The sequence below is a fragment of the Pomacea canaliculata genome, linkage group LG10 (assembly GCF_003073045.1).
Source record: "Pomacea canaliculata isolate SZHN2017 linkage group LG10, ASM307304v1, whole genome shotgun sequence".
Taxonomy (NCBI): Eukaryota; Metazoa; Mollusca; class Gastropoda; order Architaenioglossa; family Ampullariidae; genus Pomacea; species Pomacea canaliculata.
In genome coordinates, this window is record NC_037599.1 from 5391064 (window position 1) to 5412404 (window position 21341).

General features: G+C 38.5%; 2 protein-coding genes across 2 annotated transcripts; both read left to right on the forward strand.

Moving 5' to 3' along the window:
* The first annotated feature begins 3144 nt into the window (after positions 1–3144).
* LOC112573655 lies at positions 3145–6295 on the forward strand. The gene is made up of 5 exons (XM_025254216.1): positions 3145–3220; positions 3427–3617; positions 4105–4205; positions 4709–4919; positions 5509–6295. Exons 1-5 carry the CDS (start codon positions 3145–3147, stop codon positions 5629–5631), a joined length of 702 nt encoding a protein of 233 aa, XP_025110001.1. The 3' UTR covers positions 5632–6295.
* A 1511-nt stretch (positions 6296–7806) lies between these two features.
* LOC112573657 lies at positions 7807–9947 on the forward strand. The gene is made up of 4 exons (XM_025254219.1): positions 7807–7906; positions 9084–9214; positions 9692–9895; positions 9942–9947. Exons 1-4 carry the CDS (start codon positions 7807–7809, stop codon positions 9945–9947), a joined length of 441 nt encoding a protein of 146 aa, XP_025110004.1.
* Positions 9948–21341: the final 11394 nt, after the last annotated feature.

Below are 21341 nucleotides of genomic sequence, written 5' to 3' on the forward strand. Positions count from 1 at the left end.
TGTTGGTTTTATCAACTTAATGTTCAGTCATTCTTACTTCATTTCTTCTTTTAAAACGTCTGTTAGTGCTCAGATCTCGTTATAACCACGGCAGGCAGTAAGGACTATTTGCACTGTTTTGTTTATTTAATGTCTCAACATTTTCCTACAAAATATAGATATTCTGCAATTAATTTTGTTGTCATGAGTACTTCATTTAAATTAGCAAAAATATTATAATGCATAAAACATAACATGTTCGTTTGTTTCTCTTTTGGTGCGTAAAAGATATCCTGAAATTAAAGGAAAAAAAAACAAACAAACCCAAACAAAACGAAAGGGGTATTCGAATGCAGAATATGTCATAAAATAAAATAGAAAGAACAAAATGTTGCTCTTTATTAAAAATAACAACATCTCAACAGTTAATTAGTAGGTAAGAGAGAATGCTTTTGTCTGTTATTTACGTACAAAGTTAAGTGGAGAAAGAAGTAACCAGTTGTCATGAAGCACTAATTGTCCTACATGCTGTTCATACCTCAACCAAACAACTAACTCTCCATGTCTCATGTTGAAGCAGAGATAGCAGTCTTCACAATATAAATGTGCAATGTCAGTGTTAACTGGTGTGTTACAAGTATCGGCAATGTCAAAGCATCCAGAGAACAACGAGAACGTTTGTAAACGCCCAAGGGAGATCAACGCAATGCGGTCTGAGGTGAACTTCCGGAGCAGGTCCTGGACAGTTTTTGTTGTCCTCCGTTGCCGTGTGAGTCCTTTATAGTTATCGACAAACTTGTTCTTGTGACATAGAAGGACCAGAGAACACACTTCTGTAGAATTGCATATTGATCCTAATTGTCCCTGTACCGGCTGTTTGACTTCCCTCTGCTTGTGGTGACAAGTCTGTCAGGCTCCGACTGCCGACAAACAACTGACAGACTCCAGGGGACACTCCTAGGATTGAGGATTGTATTGATGGACCTTACCGAACCCACCTTCATGATACCAACAACTATTTCTCGCCACAGTGAAGTGGCAAAGCTGATGTGGTTCGACCGTGTGACCCGGCATGACCCCAAGACCTTTGGTTACCTTGGTTACATTATTAGCATCACTGTTATCTTTTTTTTTTATAGAGCACATTTTTTGTTTACTTTTACTTATTTTGTATCTATGTACGTGCATTAAAGCTTTGCATGGTTAAAACTGTTGATTGTTTATAGCTGAAAGTTCTCAATACCCTTTATGGGGTGAATAGATAAATAAAATGTCAAATGTCTATAGAAGGGGAGTGGGTGGACGGAGAAAGAACTGGCTGGAGAGGAAGGAGTGACTAGTCCTACCATGCAAGACCAGCTGACAGGTTCAAGTGGTTTGCCGGTACCACTTAAAGGCTGAATGAATGAATGAGCAGTAGCAAGAGGAAGGAGGTGCGGGGAAGAAACAGTCTGTGATATATATTTCCTGCATTGTTTTGATTTAACACCTTTTAACGAGTGTCATTTTTTCCGTTGTATTTTGTTTTAAAGGTCTTGTAGACATTTTAATTGTTGAGTTTTTATGTAGCTAATATTGATTGTTTAGTTTTTGATTGTTAAGTTTTTTTCTAAAAATAAATTTGTCGTAGTGTTGTTTTATCGACTTTATGTGCTTCGACTGAATGTTGTCCGCCTCTAGCCGAACTAAACAAAACGTAGATGTATGTGTGGAAGAACCACTGACCTAATACGCCAGGGTCAGGATTTGAACCCGCGGCCAGCGGTCACTAGGAAGACTGACCAGCCTTTGTCTTAACATTCTTCCTCCTTCATCTTGATCGGTTTTTTTCTGTCAATAAACTTGTAATCGTGCGTTATTCCAGTGTTCGGTTTCTCAGCACGATTTGCAGTTTCGCCTCAGGCAGATGGAGAGAAATAGTAAAGATGGTTTCATCGACTGTCAGCAACTGTGGGAGCAGATCTTAAGACTGAAGGGGGCGTTTCTCGTCGTGTTCTATCCGTTATTAAGACAGAAGAAAGGAATTATATTAGAGCGAAAGCAAGCATCATAAAGATGGATTCTTTCGATTAAATTATGGACTCAGAATTCTTAAGCAGTTCATTAAACAAAAAGAAAGAGCGCGCGTGCCAATGTGCCATTCAGTTTTATTCAGAAGACATTCCGGGTGGTGCTTACTCTGTCAGGTGAGTTAAAGTTGCTGTCATTTTTTTATAAACAGATTGTTACAACAAAAATTTCTAAGCCTCACCTAGAAAGAAGAAAAATAGCTGAACATTTTTTTTTCCGTGGTAACACACTACCATTTCTTATAAAACTAATAGATTAAAAGTAAATACTAATAAATTAATAAAAATAATGCATATTTCTGCAATAATTTGTGTGCACGTGAGACCCGTACAAAGGTGAAGGATAGTGCGACAATCTAACAAATAGACAAAATATAGGCTCGAGAAGTATCTGTAAATGAAAGATGGAACCTGAATAAAAGATTCAAAGCAAACTGAAGTTTATACTTTGTATTGTGAAATCCTAGCAAGTTTTGCTCTCTCATCTACACATCCGGTAAGACTGCATGGCTATAAGTTTGGCTATAAAACAAGACCCAAATCAACAGACACCTTAACTATATATGACTACCTATAGCAAATTTATCGACTGTTTACCTGCTTACTTAAATGATCTCAATTAAATGTCTGTATCCGCTTAATTATTTGTAGGTCATGGATCACGTGACAGTCCTAGTGTCGGTCAGGCTGTGGTGCCTGTTGATGACGTCATTGGATGGCGCTGGAGCCACGACATTCCAGTCACTAGGGGGCGCTGGCACCAGAGCGGTCATCAGCCAGGAGAAGACAATCCAGGCTCGCTCGACGATAGAGTGCGCTGTTCTCTGCCGGAGGTTCCCATACTGCATTTCGTTTGCATACAGTGACTCCACGTGCCGTCTGCATCCTGTGACGTCAACAGAAGAAGAAAACATGCTACCAAGCAACACCAGGGACCAAACTGTAGCAGTTTTCACAGACAAAAGTAAGAGACTTTCATACAGAAATATCGTGTATGCTCTTAATTAAGTTTAGTTTTATGTAAACCTTTTCCAGTGTGGTTGACCTGCTCAAAGGCCTTGTCGTTGAGAGCGAGAGGTTGAAGAGGAGAGGATAGATGATATCAAGACTCTCAGGGTCTTCGTGTGAGTACGGAGTTTCAGTAACTGGTAGCTGCATCACCAAGCTTAAAGGTTCTTCTCTTTTGTCAAAATCAAGAGCAATCTATTTTACTTTCTACTTCGTTGTTCTTCACGCAGTCGTGTCGCTGAAGACATTCAGTAACTGTGCGTGCAAAGAAAATATCGTGAGACAGGTTCTTCAACACAATAACACTGTTCTCGATAACCAAGTCACAATTTCTGTCTTATTTCAGTTTGTTTTGTTCTTGTTTCATCAGATCCAAGCTGTAGCAACAGTCCTGTGAATGAGTCAGTCGGAGCAGTGACCATCCAGCGGTCCCTGTGGAGCGTGCAAGCAAGTGTCACGTGTCATGACGACTACTTCCCGTCTACACTGCAGGTCACGTGTGCGGCTGATGGGAAGTGGAGTGAAGTACAATGTTTGAAGAGAGTGTGGAGATACCCGGAGGTAAGTGATCAATACAGAAATAATCTTCTGGAAATATAACGCATAATTAGTTATGATTACAGGGAATCAAAATGAATATAAGATAAATACATAAGAAAAAAAGAAGAAAAGAAATGATGGGTATATACAGCGTGCAGGAAAGAAGGAAAACCCTGGTGAAGGTGGTAGCCTAAGGTGTGGCAAGTACAGGTTGTGTGAAGATATTTTGATTTTACTTCTTTAGTATAAATAAACTGCTTCTCAAAACACAGTTACTCTTTTATATGTTACTTACGTGAAATAACATGTTTAATAAAATCTTTATCTACTCTTTGATACTTGATGATTCGCATGTGCCACATAAACTTCATGTTTAGGATACCGATAACTCTGAGTTTGAATGTTCTCTTATCTAACCAATTTTTTGTCTAAAGAGAAAATGTTTTAATTGATGACACCTGTCAAGTGTCATATTAATTAAAGTCTGTTGTTTTTCATTTGACTTCAGACAATGGAGGAGGGGTTCGAACGTCAGGTCTTCCAAATACCGGGTACAGTGACCGTGGGCTGGTCAGTGTGTGTCCAAGGAATGCCTACGGCAATCACAAAGTAATCAGACAATAATCTTGAATCGCACTTAGTTTAGTCCTCTCATTTTACGCATGCGTATTGTGCGCACCTTCCTTTTTCTTCTTACGTTGATTTAAGTGGCTTTTTCATATTTTAAAATTTCATTCATCATCCCTTCTTCCTCTCCTTTCATCTCTCACATGTTATTTACATTATTTTTCTTCTTCTTTACTTTGATTTATCTTGATAACCTACTACATGGTTTTGATACAGTTTGTGTAATTAAACTTGTAAGGTCATAAGTAAACATCAAGGTCACATAAGTAGAAAATTAAAGGTAGTGGAGAATAAAGACAGACAGACAGACAGACAGACAGACAGACAGACAGACAGACAGACAGACAGACAGACAGACAGACAGACAGACAGAAAGAAAGAAAGAAAGAAAGAAAGAATAAAGCAAAACATCAAGCAGATCGAGAACAAAAAGAATCACATGACTCAGACATCCCTGCATCATGCATCGGTATTTGTGTTTCCAGTTTCGCCTTGGAAATACGTGACACATCTTACACCATCCTACTCCACACCAGCTGGCGACTACACTTCGACGAACCGACGCCTTACCTTATGCTGATCTCTTTCGACGGAGGATGGTGGTCGGAAACGCGGGTTGGGTTACCTCCCCTGCTGCTACAAGTCGGCCAACAGTTTGATTTCAAGCTGACAGCAAATACTTCAAGCACTGTTCACGTAAGCACAATTCAACTGAACTAGTTGTTTGTAGTAACTAATTAAGTTATTTATTTATAAAATAAAAATGCAGGAGAGTGTCGTCTAATTATTGCTATTTATTAGCATTTTCTATGGACGTTTAATGTCGACATTGAAGAGACCCAAGATGTTCCCCAAACCTCTCAGAACTAGTTAAATAAAAATATGAACAAAGAAAGAAAATGGTTTGGTATATGGGTATCGTTTTCGTTGAACTTGTTTCAATGTTACTGGCTTTATTGTTATTAATGTAACTTAGGAATGTTTTTTCCCTCAACATAAAGCACACTAACTGTCACAGTTATTAAGAAAATAAGTGTATTATGTTTTACTCATCAACGCAACAAATGAAAAGTGATAATTTGCGAGGACAGTCGAAGCTTACTGCCTCTGAGAACAGTCGTTTCATAATCGCTAAGATGTCGACTTTACTGGAATTTCTATAATAACGGAAAGCGTTCGGTCATATTTTCACAAAGGCTTGTAAGGGTTGGTCAGTAGCGCATGGCCTGATCCTAAAGTAATATTTCTTGTTAACAAGAGTTGTTGTCTGTTTTCTGTGATGCAGATCTTCATGAACCACCAGTTCCTCAGTGGCTGGACTCTGAGTGTGCCTCTGTCGACATTTTATTATATTAGTGGTGGAGGTGATGTCAATTTGACGAAAGTGGAGACCTGGTGCAGTGGCTAACAAAAGTTAAATAGCGAACTAAAATAATGTGCTAGATAAAGTCGTCTATCTTTATTTCAAGATTCATTATTTAGCTGAGGCAGTTTGCAATTGAAAATGTTTGTCTTTGCTGTTTTCTAGCAAAAGGTTCTGTTTGCTTTCCTTGTTAACAGATGATGTCAATGATTACTGCTTCCTTTGCCCGAGCCGCATCACTTTGCTAGTGTTTATTAACATTGTTGTTTTTATCAACTCAGTACCCAGTCATCTGACACTTCATTTCTCTTATCAAAGTGGCTGTTAGTGTGCACATCCCGCTACAACCAGTAAGGACTAAATTGCACTGTACTCCATAATTTTTTAACATTTTTTCAGAAATCTAGTTGTCACGAGTTCTTAAATTAATGAAATTACCGAAAATATATTATAATGTCATGTTGGTGTTATTCTTTTTTCTCTTTTGCATATAAAAGATATCGTCAAATCAAAATAGTGACAGGTTTTCATATACAAAATATGTCATAAAATAAAATAGAAAGCACGAAGTGTTTCTTTTAAAGAATAAGACTTCAACATTTAATCATTAGTAATCTTAATTACTAAGGGAAGAGAGAATGTTTTTCTCTGTTATTTACGTACAAAGTTAAAGTAGAGAAAGAAGTAACAAGATGTCAAGAAGTATGTGTGAACCACAGGGTTTGTTTTATCTTCCCTGAACACTTACAACCCCAGTGAACCATCTGTAGGAACAGGTGAGGACCTTACGCAAGTCTGGAACCTCTCTTTATTATAAGCTAACCTCCTTAGTATTCGTCGATTTCGGATAGGGAGCTTAGATACAGCAGCCCTTGAGGTCCGTAACTAACCTGGAGGTAACTTTATCTCTGCCTCACGAGTACGACTCCGGATACTTGTAGTTTTGTCTCGCGTGCTATTTCTGAAACAAATGTAGAGATTTGCCAATTTCTTTAAAGAGAGTCACTTCCTGCAAGTTTCTGTCCATTCATAAATGTTCGCTTATTAGTTGAAATAAAGTGGTCATTACAGAAAAGTAAGTGTCATTATTTTCAAATTTTGTGCAAGATATACTTCTGCGCAGTTTTTCTTCAGGTCTACTTCTTCCTGTCAATTTTTTTGCTCTGTTTTATTAAGCAGTCGATAACAAGTGCATCTTTCCTACCTTTCTTTCACTTTTTGACTGCGCCTTCCCCATGGAGGAAAAGCGGTCCGGTGGCGCAACGGTTAGCGCTGTTAGCGCCTGTCACCGATACAGTGAAGGTTGGCTGCCCTGAGTTCATTTCTCGTCTCGGGCATGCTGTTCTTTCTCTGCACGTGGCATCTGTTTACAGGGCTGGCTGCTTGCCGTAATATAGCCTTAGCTGCTGACACGGCGTAAAACACCAATTCCCCCCCCCCCCATGGAGGAAAGCTCCATGCTGATATATTCCCCATCCGAGTCATTGTCCTACATGCTGTTCAGACCTGTGATATGTAGAAGCAGAAAAATACAACAGTTTTATAAGATACATGTGCAAGTGAGTGTTAACTGGTGTATTTCAAGATCAAATAACCGCAATATTTAAAGTAGCACCTAGAGAAAAAGAGAACTTTTCAAAACATCCAAGGGAGACCAACACAATGCGGGCTGATGTGGACTTCCGGAGCAGGTCTTGGACAGTTTTTTTCTCCCTTGTCGTGTGTCAGTTATAATTATCAACAAACGTGTTCCTGTGACATAGAAGGACCGGAGAAAACACTTCTGTAGAATTGCATATTGATCCTAATTGTCCCCGTACCGCTGTTTGACTTCCATCTGCCGAGAGATAAGAAATAATCAGTTAATGATCAGAATGAAGGAAAGTCGATCTGATGATACCTGGTACACAAGTCAAGTGTCAAAGAAGTTTGGAAAATGAAAGGTTGTGGATAATAAACAAAGCAAGCACGGACAAAAAAGTACAAAAAACATACAAAACAACAACTAAAGCACAACATCAAGCAGATCGAGAACAAGAAGAACCCTGTGATGCAGGACAGGCTCAGACATTTATGCATCGATCATGTATCTGTCCTTGCTTTTCCAGTTTTCTATTAAAGATTTTTGAGAAATATAGTTTTCATCTTCATCCACACCAGCTGGAGACTACATTACGAGGAACCGCCGCCTCACCTGGCTCTGAACACTTTCGACGGAGGATGGGGATCAGAGAAGCTGGTGCGATCACCTCTCTTGTTCCTGCAGGTTTGCCACCCGTTTTATTTCACACTGACAGCAAACACTTCAGACACTGTTTACGTAAGCATATTTCAAGTCAGTCACTTGCTAATAGTTATTTATGGATTCACTTTTTATGAAGTAAGAGTACACAACAGTCCTGTTAAATTTTCTTTTTATACCCGTATTTTCACCTAGACATTTAATGTCGAAAGTCAAGAGACCCAACAGATTTTTAAAATGTACCTTTATTTTAATTAAGAAGAGTATAAAGAAACAAACAATGCTTTGGTTTGTGGATATTTGTTTTCATGATTGAAATTCAATGAAAATGATGTTCCAGTCATTAAGGTACAGAATGGTTTTCATCCGTTATGACAATCATGACAATCGACTTACTTCTTATGTCAACGCAAAAGATGAAAGGGGATAAACTTGTGAGAACATTCGAAGCTTATTTATTACACACGCAGTCGTTTCACGGTTGTAAAGATCATGACTAAAGTCACTTTACTGTGGACTACAACTTCTATCACAACACACACATAGTCCTATTAGTTGACACAAGGGCTTGTAAAGGTTGGTCGGTGTCGTACCATGCGTATACCTTGTGTGAATATTTGTGGGTTTAACTGTTGCTTGACCATCTGTGTGTGTGTGTAATGATCAATTGGCGTGATGAAGGGGAAAAGGAGCGATTTTAGAAGATGGCATGGTGAAGACCGGAAGTCTTTGTGAAGAGCAATTCCATCCAAATCAGTAGTAATAAAAGGACAAGATACATTCCGAATAAAAATTGCTGAAGATAGAATCACTGTCTTGGTCTCGGGATTTTCGTAATGAATTCGCTGAAATGCTGCACACTGATTGCCTGGAGCGAAGAAAGCTAGCCGATGAAACTGATGCCATGTCGTGGACTTCAAACTTTGTTTATTATTTATTTACCAAGCGATCTGCACAATAAGACCACTCTTCGTGGCTCTTTTAATGATTTTGAAAATCAGTCATGCACGCCTGCCGCAATCCCTTAACATGCATATTACACTTGGTTTAATCAGTGCATCTTCTTGTTAAATAAAAACTTTTGAAAGGATGGAAGCTGAGTCTTAAGTGTCAGCAAATCGACTAATGGAAAAGAAATACATTGAAAACAAAATAAATCTTGAGAGACAAGAAAATAAAAATGTTTGAAAAATCTTACAGCGTTAACGTTAACGACATTTGTTTTTAGCAGCCTAACAACATTTGTTTTTACCAGCCTCAGAACAAAACACCCGCCTCTGTCTCCTTCACAAAGAAGGACAGAGCAGTTGTCGAAGTACCAGCGAGACTGAATCAAGAGACACTGTGTTGGCAGAGCTGCTTGTAGCTACCCGTGTTCTTCAGAAGGTAAATCAAAATCTGTTGTTATTTATCAAACTAAATATTCTTAAAGTACTTTCTAAAATTCTAATTTTTTTTAGAGCAATCATCACAAAGCAGGCCAGACACTTTCTCTCGTCCTCAATCATCGACATGGTTTGTTCTCTTTAAAAACGGCAGAGGTTAAATAGGAACAGGTAACTGATAACTTGTCATCTTCATGTACTTTTAATTGTAAACCATAAATGACAAATGACCGACTTGATTAGTCCCAGTGGGAAATGTGCTTGGTTGTTTGTATTTTCTCTGGAAGCGAGTAACTGGTAAGAATTTTATACCTCTAGGACGATGGGAAGCAGGTGAAAAATCGAATACAAAAGTTCAACCAGACAGACAGGCAGACACCTTAACTATAATGACTACCTATACGAAACTTATCTACTGTTTACCTGCTTATCTAAATGATCACAATTAAATCTCTGTGACCCACTTAATTATTTGTAGGTCATGGATCATGTGACAGTCCTGGTGTCTGTGAGGCTGTGGTGCCTATTGATGACGTCATTGGATGGCACTGGAGCCACGACATTCCAGTCACTAGGTGGCACTGGCTCCAGAACGGTCATCAGCCAGGAGAAGACAATCCAGGCTCGCTCTACGATAGAGTGCGCTGTTCTCTGCCGGAGGTTCCCATACTGCATTTCGTTTGCATACAGTAACTCCACGTGCCGTCTGCATCCTGCGACCTCAACAGACTTAGAAAACAGGCAGCCAAGCAACACCAGGGACCAAACTGTAGCTGTTTTCACAGAAAAAAGTAAGAGACATGACATTTAGAAAAAATTTTCATGTTCTAAATTCAGATAAATTAAGTTTAGCTTGTTTAAGGTTTTTTTGTTGAATGATTTTTAAGTGATGGTAAAACAATTTTTATTTTCAAACAAGGAGATTTAGCAAGTCTTATATTCTTCTACACCTCACGTGAAAATGAAGACATTTTAACCCCTTTTCGATGGTGAGGAGATCGGAATGAAAAAATGTTGGTGCATTTGTGACGATGCTTTGTCGCCACCCTGCTTTAATTAGACTTTCAATAATTTAGGAAATTAATATTGGAAAATGGAAATAAATAACTAGCTAAAATTTCATACCTCTAAGTCGAGGGGAAGTGGGTGAAAAATTCGACCCACATACATACATACACACAAACATAATGAGTTAATTAACAGAGTATAAAGAGGTCGATTAAAATTCACGATTTTTGTTTCATTTCATTCTTTCTTCTTGTTTCGTCAGACCCAAGCTGCAGTGGTATTCCTCTTGATGCTTCCCTGAAGGCAGTGACCATCCAGCGGTCCCTGTGGAGCGTGCAAGCAAACGTCACGTGTCATGACGACTACTTCCCGTCTACACTGCAGGTCACGTGTGCGGCTGATGGGAAGTGGAGTGATGTACAATGTTTGAAGAGAGTGTGGAGATACCCGGAGGTAAGTGATGAATACAGAAACGGTGGGAGATATGATACTTAATCGACTATGACTAGAATGAACCAAGCTACAGGAAGGAAAGACAAGGCAAATAAATAAAAATAAATTAATAGGAAAGAAAGAATGGGTTTGTGATTCAGTGACGTACGAAAAGGGAAATCTTGAGGAGGAGTGATGGTTGCTGCCTCAGGCACCGCAAGAAAATTGCGTCTAAATATTTGTTTTTTTTAGTTTTACTTCGTTAGTATAAATAAAATGTTTATTTAAATATATTTCTTCTCTTTAATATTTGTATTAGTGCCACATTTTTGCAACGACTTTTCATCAATGAAATCGATAACAATCAGTTTGTGTAGACTCATCTTGAGTTGAAAATAATAAGCAAATATTTTAACTGATGATACCTGGTACACCCGTAAAGTGTCATATCCATCAACGGTTTGTTTTCCATTTCTCTTTAGACAAAGGCGAGTGTTTTTCCAATTCCGGGAGCAGTGACCGTGGGCTGGTCAGCCTGCATCCAGGGAATACCTACAGCAAATACAGTGTAATTATGCAACAATCTTGATCTCTTATTTATCTCCAATCACCCGTTCTCTCTCCAATTTCTCTCTGCCTGCGCATGCGTAATATGAGCAGTTATTTCTTTTTTTATAGTATATTTGAAGTATATTTCTTTCATTTTAAAACCATACTGTGCTAGTTATATGCAACGGTTACCACCTGTATTTCTTTATACTTCCATCAATCTATAAATACACGCATCTATAAGTAGTTAAAACATTTCCTAACTTCCAGAGAGAGAGAGAGAGAGAGAGTGGGAAAGAAATAAGACAAAAAACAAAAACAAAACAAAACAAAAACAAACAGGCAGATCGACAACAAATACAAACAGGCTCAGACATTATTGCATCGGTTACATATTGTTGCTTGCGTTTCCAGATTTAGGTTGGAAATCTATGACAAACCTGGCAACAACATCCTCATCCACACCAGTTGGAGATTAAATATCCCTACGTATCGACACCTTATCTCGAGGTGAACGATTTCTATGGAGTGTGGGGATCAGCGAAACTGGTGTTTTCTCCTCCCCTGCTCCTCCGTGTCTCCCAGCCTTTCGATTGCAAGCTGACAGTAAATACTTCAGGTATTCTTCACGTAAGTACAACTCAGTTTATTTACAACTCCATTTATTTATGAACAACATGTGAATGACACTATTGTCAAATTATTTCTGGACATGAATACTTTTATCTAGGCGTTTAATGACGAAATGTAAGAGACCCAAGAGTTTTGAAAACTGAAAACTTTAAAAAGATGAGTGTGAAGTAAGAAAAATTACTTTAAATGTGGTTATTGTTTTCATGAAATTTGTTTGAATATGTTATTAGGTAGCGAAATACTTTTCACTCATTGTAAATCATACATTATCTTAGAGAACAGACATCACATCTATTGAGAAAATATGTGCAGTTGGCTGTTATTTTATGTCAACCAAAAGATGTCAAAGGTGGTAGCTTGCGAGGACAGCCCAATCTGAGTGAGTGAGTGAGTGAGTGAGTGAGTGAGTGAGTGAGTGTGAGTGAGTGAGTGAGTGAGTGAGTGAGTGAGTGAGTGAGTGAGTGAGTGAAGGTCCACAAAACCAGTTTATCATGTCACCTGTCACTCTCATGTCCATGTTTCAGATCTTCATGGATCACCAGTTCTTTGGTGACTGGACCCTGAAGGTACCTCTGTCTTCATTTTACTACATCACCGGTTCTGGTGATGTCAACTTGACGAAAGTGGAGGCTTGGTGCAGTTAGATGTGAAACTTTTATTTATGCTCGTTAATATTCATTCAAAATAATGAATAGAGGAGCCAAGGTCTGCTAATGTTTTTCCTTGCTGCTGGAAAGTAAATATCCTCCTTTTTCATCGGTAGAGGAATGTGTCGTAGACTTATGATTCAGGGCTTCTGCTAAGGCTAAATTCCTAACCCTTAGAAATCTGAAGAAGGGGTCCCAGGCTAACTCTAAGGGGTCCCTTTACAGTGTGAAAAAAAGTCAACAAATCAACTACTTTGTTCAACTGCCTTTCAAGCACACAAAGCACTGTAATCAGTGTAATGTAAAGTCAGAAATGGCGAGATTTCTGTGCCATTATGTCTGTGCAAGCATCTGTGATGAGCTTATGCTCACTGTACTTGGGGTGCTCACTTTCTTTCCGTTTCTGAGACGATGATTTTAACCACGCTGTCAACGACATCTTGGATATAGTTAATAGAACTCTTCCCGGTAAGGGAAAAAACTCAGTGCAAGGGAAGTTACTCTCACCTAGTAGCAGACGACAATAGATATGGCTATGATGTCAGACACTACACTTACCCAATTTTGTATCTGTTCTTCGCCCAAATTTGAGGGGGTTCCCTGGGACCCCACTGACGAAAATTGAAGGGGTCCTCCGAACTTTTAATGCGTACTGTACCCAATTTTTTTCGTAAGCCCTGGACTTATGATGTTTCCACCGCGTAGCCTTATCACTTTTCTTGAGTTTATTTCTATTGTCCCCTTGCTGTTTTATCAGTCCAGTGTCCAGTCATCTGATTTTTTTTTTACTTCTACAAAATGGCTATTTATATGCAGGAGTAAATCTTATTTGTATTTAAACTTAACAAATTAACTTAGATCATTTTATAATTATGGTAGAGAACACGAACCATATAGCACTATATTGTTATCATCATTTCTTTAAGAATCTAGATGCTTTGAGTTTTGTTGCCGCAAATACTTAAAACCCGTTTATAGTAATTGTTTTAATTAATGCGGAAAACACGATGCCAATTGTACCTGTTGGTTTGTTTCAGCTGGTTTTCACGAAAGAATAAAAAAAAAATCAAAATAGTGAAAGGTGTCTTCGTAGACGCAATTTGTGTCAGAAAATATAGCATTAAGAAAAATTAAAACCTACCGACATAAATTAAGAGTAAAGTAAAATCTTGTTATTGATATATAATTCTAAATTAATGTAGAACAAAGAGTAAGCAGTTTCAGGTCTGTATTTATAGACTTCAGGATTATGCAAACCACAGAGTTTGCTTTCTCTCCATTGACCACCTATAACCCTAGTAAGTCATAATTATAATGATACAGGTGTTTATAGGTATGATAAGCACCACTACAATAAGTCAATCTCTTTGGTCTTTGCCGGTTTCATTTTTCACGGACCATCAATCCTTTAGGTCCCTTAGCTAACCTGGAGGTAACTTTACCTCTACTCAATGGTTACTGGCTTCTGATCCTCAAAGCTGCTGTTTCTAAGATGTAAAGATTTACCAATTTTCTGAAAGCACCAGTTCTTGCATGTTATTAATTACTAAACCCTTTTTGTACTGTGTTTCAATAAAGTCAGTCACTACGGACCAAAGAGTGTCATTTATTTTTCGCATTTTCTACAGTGTGCTCCTCTGCAGTTTTTACTCCATGTCTTCTTTTACTTGTCAAAGTGGAGAGGAGTAAGAGACAGAGATCTCCCGTCTGTTATTGATTCAAAGAAACTATTTTCTTTTTTTAGTTTGTTCCAAAGATCTTGCAGTCCTCTTTATTGTGAAGCTTTTATGTGGTTGGATGAAAGGTCCGCATGTGTTGTATTTACTGTTACCTAGGTCCGCAGCAAGACAGTAGGTCCTAATTATTTAGTTTTTTTTTTCCTGTAAATGAGTTTGCCATCGTGGCATTTGGTCTACTTTTTTAAAAACTAAATGTTGTCTGCTTCTGACCGAACAAAACAGAAAGCGTGGGTGTAGGTGGAGTGGTGGAAGTGTCACTCGGCCTCTTCAAGCCATCATGGTCAGGGCTTTGAGCCAACATTGTTCTGAGAATTGTTCCTCGTTCATCTTGGTCACGTGATTACTTTCTTGCGCTTTAAGTTTTCTGTTGGTCGATTGGTTGTTGAACCCTGTAGCCGATCGAACGGAGCGTGGCTTTCATCAACTGTCTACGGTTGCAAGAGTGAAGCGTCAATAGAAGCACATTTTATTGTTTATTTCGAGTTTTGAGAAAACGCCTCCTGTGATCTTATACAGCTGAACATGAATGCCCCTTCATGTCGATTCTTGCAGAGAAAGGGTGTTTTAGTCCTGTTACTAAGCCAACAGAAGGTAAGAATTCCTGTGTAGACAAAGCATATTGAACAAAGCAACAACTGCTGAAGAAAAAGGCAAAAAAAAAAAAAAAAACTGTTTCGAAATTGTCGAAAACTTTTGTATAACCGAGGAAACAAGAAATGCTTCTGTAGAACTTGATACTTGAAACTATTTGTGGAGTGGACATGGCGCTCCAAGCAGGACCTTGTCACCTCTACCCAACAGAGGTCTAGACTGCGAACCTTGTCACAGCTGTGACTATCCAGCTATTCTCCTCGACACCAATTCGAAACAGTTTGTCATCTGGTGTCAGTCAAGGGACGAAAGAAAAAAAGAATAAATAAATTCCTTCTAAGGATTCTAAGAAGCAAAGCATCTCTTTTCAGTTTTGTTTTGTTCCATAGGTCTTGTGGGTCGTTTAGTTGTCGAGCTTTTATGTGGTTGGTGGAGAGGTCTGCGAGTATTGTATTTGTCCGCCAACAGTACAATAGTACTTTTTTCTGTCATCGAATTTGCCGTAGTGGTTTTTAGTTCTGTCCGTGTGGAGGAGACAATCCAGCTCGCTCTAGGATAGAGTGCGCTGTGCACTGCAGACGGTACCCGTACTGCACTTCTTTCACGTACAGTCGGACTGATTCCATCAGTTATCTCCATCCTGTCACATCAGGAGACACGCAGACGAGCAAGACTGCTGTGGTTTTCACAGAAGAAAGTAAGAAGTTTTTAAAATTAAAAATATTTACTACAATCAGCCCAGGTTTGCTTACAGAGCACGTATTTAAGGGCAGATAATTTAATATTTACTTTTATTTAATTTTTTAGGTGATCATTTTGAAGCGACGAAAAAGAAGTAAAGTTTATTTTTAATCGACAATTTGCTTTTATTTCATGAGATCCAAGCTGCAGTGGCATTTCTCCTAATGATTCACTGAAAACAGTGACCATTCAGCGTGCAAGATAACGTGTCACGTGTCATGGCGACTACTTCCCGTCTACACTGCAGGTCACGTGTGCGGCTGATGGGAAGTGGAGTGACGTACGATGTTTGAAGAGAGTCTGGAGATACCCGGAGGTAAGTGATCGAATACAGAAATAATCTTCTGGAAATAAAACGCATAATTAGTTATGATTATAGGGAATCAAAATGAATATAAGATAAATACATAAGAAAGAAGAAAAGAAATGATGGGTATATACAGCGTGCAGGAAGGAAGGAAAACCCTGGTGAAGGTGGTCGCCTAAGGTGAGGCAAGTACAGGTTGTGTGAAGATATTTTGATTTTACTTCTTTAGTATAAATAAACTGCGTCTCAAAACACACTTACTCTTTTATATTTTACTTACGTGAAAATAAGATGCTTGGTAATAAAACCTTTATCTACTCTTCAACAGTTGATGATTCGCAAGTGCCACACAAACTTCATGTTTAGGATACCGATAACTCTGAGTTTGAAGTTTTCTCTTGTCTAACGAATTTTTTGTCTAAAGATAAAATGTTTTAATTGATGACACCTGTCAAGTGTCATATTAATTAAAGTCTGTTGTTTTTCATTTGACTTCAGACAATGGAGGAAGGGGTCGAACGTCAGGTCTTCCACATACCGGGTACAGTGACCGTGGGGTGGTCAGTGTGCATCCAAGGAATGCCTACGGCAATCACAAAGTAATCAGACAATAATCTTGAATCGCAGTTAGTTTAATCCTCTCATTTTACGCATGCGTATTGTGCGCACGTTCCTATTTCTTCTTACGTTTATTTAAGTGGCTTTTTCATATTTAAAAATTTCATTCATCATCCCTTCTTCCTCTGCTTCCGTCTCTCATATGTTATTTACATTATTTTTCATTTTCTTTACTTTGATATATCTTAATGCCCTAGTACGAGGTTTTGATACAGTTTGTGTAATTAAACATAATTAAACACCACGGTCACATAAGTACGGAAATGAAAGGTGGTAGAGAGTAAAGACAGACAGACAGACCGACAGACAGACAGACAGACAGACAGACAGACAGACAGACAGACAGACAGACAGACAGACAGACAGACAGACAAAATAAAGCAAAACATCAAGCAGATCGAGAACAAGAATCACATGACTCAGACATGCTCAGACATCCCTGCATCATGCATCGGTATTTGTGTTTCCACAGTTTTACGTTGGAAATACGTGACACATCTTGCAATGTCATCCTACTCCACACCAGCTGGCGACTACATTACGACGAACCGACGTCTTACCTTGCGGTGACCTCTTTCGACGGAGGATGGGGGTCGGAAACGCGGGTTGGGTTACCTCCCCTGCTGCTACAAGTCGGCCAACGGTTTGATTAAGCTGACAGCAAATACTTCAAACATTGTTCACGTAAGCACAGTTTAACTGAACTAGTTGTTTGTAGTAATTAGTTAAGATTATTTATTTATAAAATAAAAATGCAGGACAGTGTCGTCTAATTATTGCTGTTTATTTCGGATTTTCTCTGGACATTTAATGTCGACACTGAAGAGACCCAAGATGTTCCCCAAACCTCTCACAACTAGTTAAATAAAAATATGCAAGAAGAAAGAAAATGGTTTGGTATGTGGGTATCGTGTTAACAAGAGTTGTTGTCCGTTTTCTGTGATGTAGATCTTCATGAACAACCATTTCTTCAATGGCTGGACTCTGAGTGTGCCTCTGTCGACATTTTATTTTATCTGTGGCGCTGCTGATATCAACTTGACGAAAGTGGAAACCTGGTGCAGTGGCTAACAAAAAGTAAATAGCAAACTAAAATAATGTGCTAGATAAAGTCGTCTATCTTTATTTCAAGATTCATTATCTAGCTGAGGCAGTTTGCAATTGAAAATGTTCGTCTTTGCTGTTTTCAATCAAAAGGGTCTGTTTGTTTTCATTGTTAACCGATGATGTCAATGATTATTGCTTCCTTTGCCCGAGCCGCATCACTTTGCTAGTGTTTATTAACATTGTTGTTTTTATCAAGTTTTTATCAGTTTTTCTTCAGGTCAACTTCTTCCTGTCAAATTATTTCTTTGTTCTATTAAGCAGTCGATTACAAGTGCATCTGTCCTAGCTTTCTTTCACTTTTTGGCCGCGCCTGCCCCATGGAAGAAAAATCCATGCTGATATATTCACCATCCGACTCATTGTCCTACATGCTGTTCACACCTGTGATATGTAGAAGCAGAAAAATACAACAGTTTTATAAGATAAATGTGCAAGTGAGTGTTAACTGGTGTATTTCAAGATCAAATAACCGCAATATTTAAAGTAGCACCTAGAGAAAACGAGAACTTTTCAAAACATCCAAAGGAGACCAACACAATGCGGGCAGATGTGGACTTCCGGAGCAGGTCTTGGACAGTTTTTTTCTCCCTTGTCGTGTGTCAATTATAGTTATCGACAAACGTGTTCCTGTGACATAGAAGGACCAGAGAAAAGACTTCTGTAAAATTGCATATTGATCTTAATTGTCCCTGTACCGCTGTTTGACTTCCATCTGCCGAGAGATAAGAAATAATCAGTTAATGATCAGAATGAAGGAAAGTCGATCTGATGATACCTGGTACACAAGTCAAGTGTCAAAGAAGTTTGAAAATGAAAGGTAGTGGATAATAAACAAAGCCCGCACGGACAAAAAAGTACAAAAAAACAACACAACAACAACAACAACAACAAGAACAACAACAACAAAAGCACAACATCAAGCAGATCGAGAACAAGAAGAACCCTGTGATGCAGGACAGGCTCAAACATTTATGCATCGATCATGTATCTGTCCTTGCTTTTGCAGTTTTCTATTAAAGATATTTGAGAAATATAGTTTTCATCTACATCCACACCAGCTGGAGACTACATTACGATGAACCGCCGCCTCACCTGGCGCTGAACTCTTTCGTCTGAGGATGGGGATCAGAGAAGCTGGTGCGATCACCTCTCTTGTTCCTGCAGGTCGGCCACCCGTTTGATTTCAAACTGACAGCAAATACTTCAGACACTGTTTACGTAAGCATATTTCAAGTCAGGGGCTTGCTAATAGTTATTTATGGATTCACTTTTTATGAAGTAAAAGTACACAACAGTCCTGTTACATTTTCTTTTTATACCCGTATTTTCACCTAGACGTTTAATTTCCAGATTCAAGAGACCCAACAGATTTTTAAAATGTACCTTTATTTTAATTAAGAAGAGTATAAAGAAACAAACAATGCTTTGGTTTGTGGATATTTGTTTTCATGATTGAAATTCAATGAAAATGACGTTCCAGTCATTAAGGTACAGAATGGTTTTCATTCATCAGAAAGCGAGCAGGACTTTGGAAAAAACAATTTGTCACATCCGTTATGACAATCATGACAATCGACTTACTTCTTATGTCAACGCAAAAGATGAAAGGGGATAAACTTGTGAGAACATTCGAAGCTTATTTATTACACAAGCAGTCGTTTCACGGTTGTAACGATCATGACTAAAGTCCCTTTACTGTGGACTACAACTTCTATCACAACACACACATAGTCTAATTTCTCAGTCGACACAATGGATTGTAAAGGTTGGTCGATGTCGTACCATGCGTATACCTTGTGTAAATATTTGTTGGCTTATGCTGTGTGTGTGTGTAATGATCAACTGGCGTGGTGAAGGGGAAAAGGAGCGATTTTAGAAGATGGCATTGTGGATACCAGAAGTATTTGTGTAGAACAATTCCATCCAAATCAGTAGTAATAAAAGGACAAGATACACCTCGGGTAAAAATTGCTGAAGATAGAATCACTGTCTTGGTCTATGTTAGTTTGGGATTTTCGTAATGAATTCGCTGCACACTGATTGCCTCGACTGAAGAAAGTTAGCCGATGAAACTGAAAGTCCTTGATGCCATGTGGTGGACTTTATACTTTGTTTATTAATTATTAACCAAACCATCTACACAATAAAACCACTCTTCGTGTCTCCTTTTAGTGATTTTGAAAATCAGTCATGCACGTCTGCAGCAATCCTTTTACATGAATATTACACTGGTTTAATCATTATATCTTCTTGTTAAATAAAAACTTTTGAAACGATGAAAGCTGAGTCTTAAGTGCCAGCCCATCGACGTAAGGAAAAGAAATACATTGAAAACAATGATAAATCTTGAGAGACAAGAAAATAAAAATGTTTGAAAAGTTTACAGTTAACATTAACAACATTTGTTTTTACCAGCTAAAGAACAAAGCACCCGCCTCTTTCTCTTTCCCAAAGACAGAGCCGTTGTCAAAGTACCAGTGAGACTGAATCAAGAGACATTGTGTTGGCAGAGCTGCTTGTAGCTACCCGTGTTCTTCAGAAGGTAAATCAAAAGCTTTTGTCATTTATCAAGCAAAATTTTCTAAACTTCTAAATTATTTTTAAGACAATTATCATAAAGTATGCCCAGGCACTTTCTCTCCTGCTCAATCATCAATCATCGACATAGTTTGTTCTCTTTAAAAACGGTAGAGGTTAAATTGGAACATGTTACTGATAACTTATCATTTTCATGTACTCTTAATTGTAAACCATAAATGACAAATGACCAACTTGATTAGTCCCAGTAGGAAATGCGCTTGGTTATTTGTATTTTCTCTGGAAGCGAGTAACTGGTGAGAATTTTATACCTCTAGGACGATGTGAAGCAGGGGAAGAATCGAATACAAAAGTTCAACCAGACAGACAGGCTGACACACAGACACCTTAACTATCAAGTCTACCTATACGAAACTTATCTACTGTTTACCTGCTTATCTAAATGATCACAATTAAATCTCTGTGACCCACTTAATTATTTGTAGATCATGGATCATGTGACAGTCTTGGTGTCTGTGAGGCTGTGGTGCCTGTTGATGACGTCATTGGATGGCACTGGAGCAACGACATTCCAGTCACTAGGGGGCACTGGCTCCAGAACGGTCATCAGCCAGGAGAAGACAATCCAGGCTCGCTCTACGATAGAGTGCGCTGCTCTCTGCCGGAGGTTCCCATACTGCATTTCGTTTGCATACAGTAACTCCACGTGCCGTCTGCATCCTGTGACGTCAACAGAAGTAGAAGTCACGCAGCCAAGCAACACCAGGGACCAAACTGTAGCTGTTTTCACAGAAAAAAGTAAGACACTTATATTTAGCAATAATTTTCATGTTCTAAATTCAGATAGATAAATTAAGTTTAGTTTGTATAAGGTTTTTTTGTTAATGATTTTTAAGTGATGGTAAAACAATTTTTATTTTCAAAGAAGGAGATTTAGCAAGTCTTATATTCATCTACACCTCACGTGAAAATGAAGACATTTTAACCCCTTTTCGATGGTGAGGAGATCGGAATGAAAAAATGTTGGTGCATTTGTGACGATGCTTTGTCGTCACCCTGCTTTAATTAGACTTTCAATAATTTGGGGAGATAAGCTATGGTTTACTAATCCTAAGGTCGTTACATATCTCCTCTAATTAGGTCTATAAGTTCTCGTAGAAAATAAAAAACAAATTTACTAATTTTTGACTGCTGGAAATGATTGAATATTGTATTGTC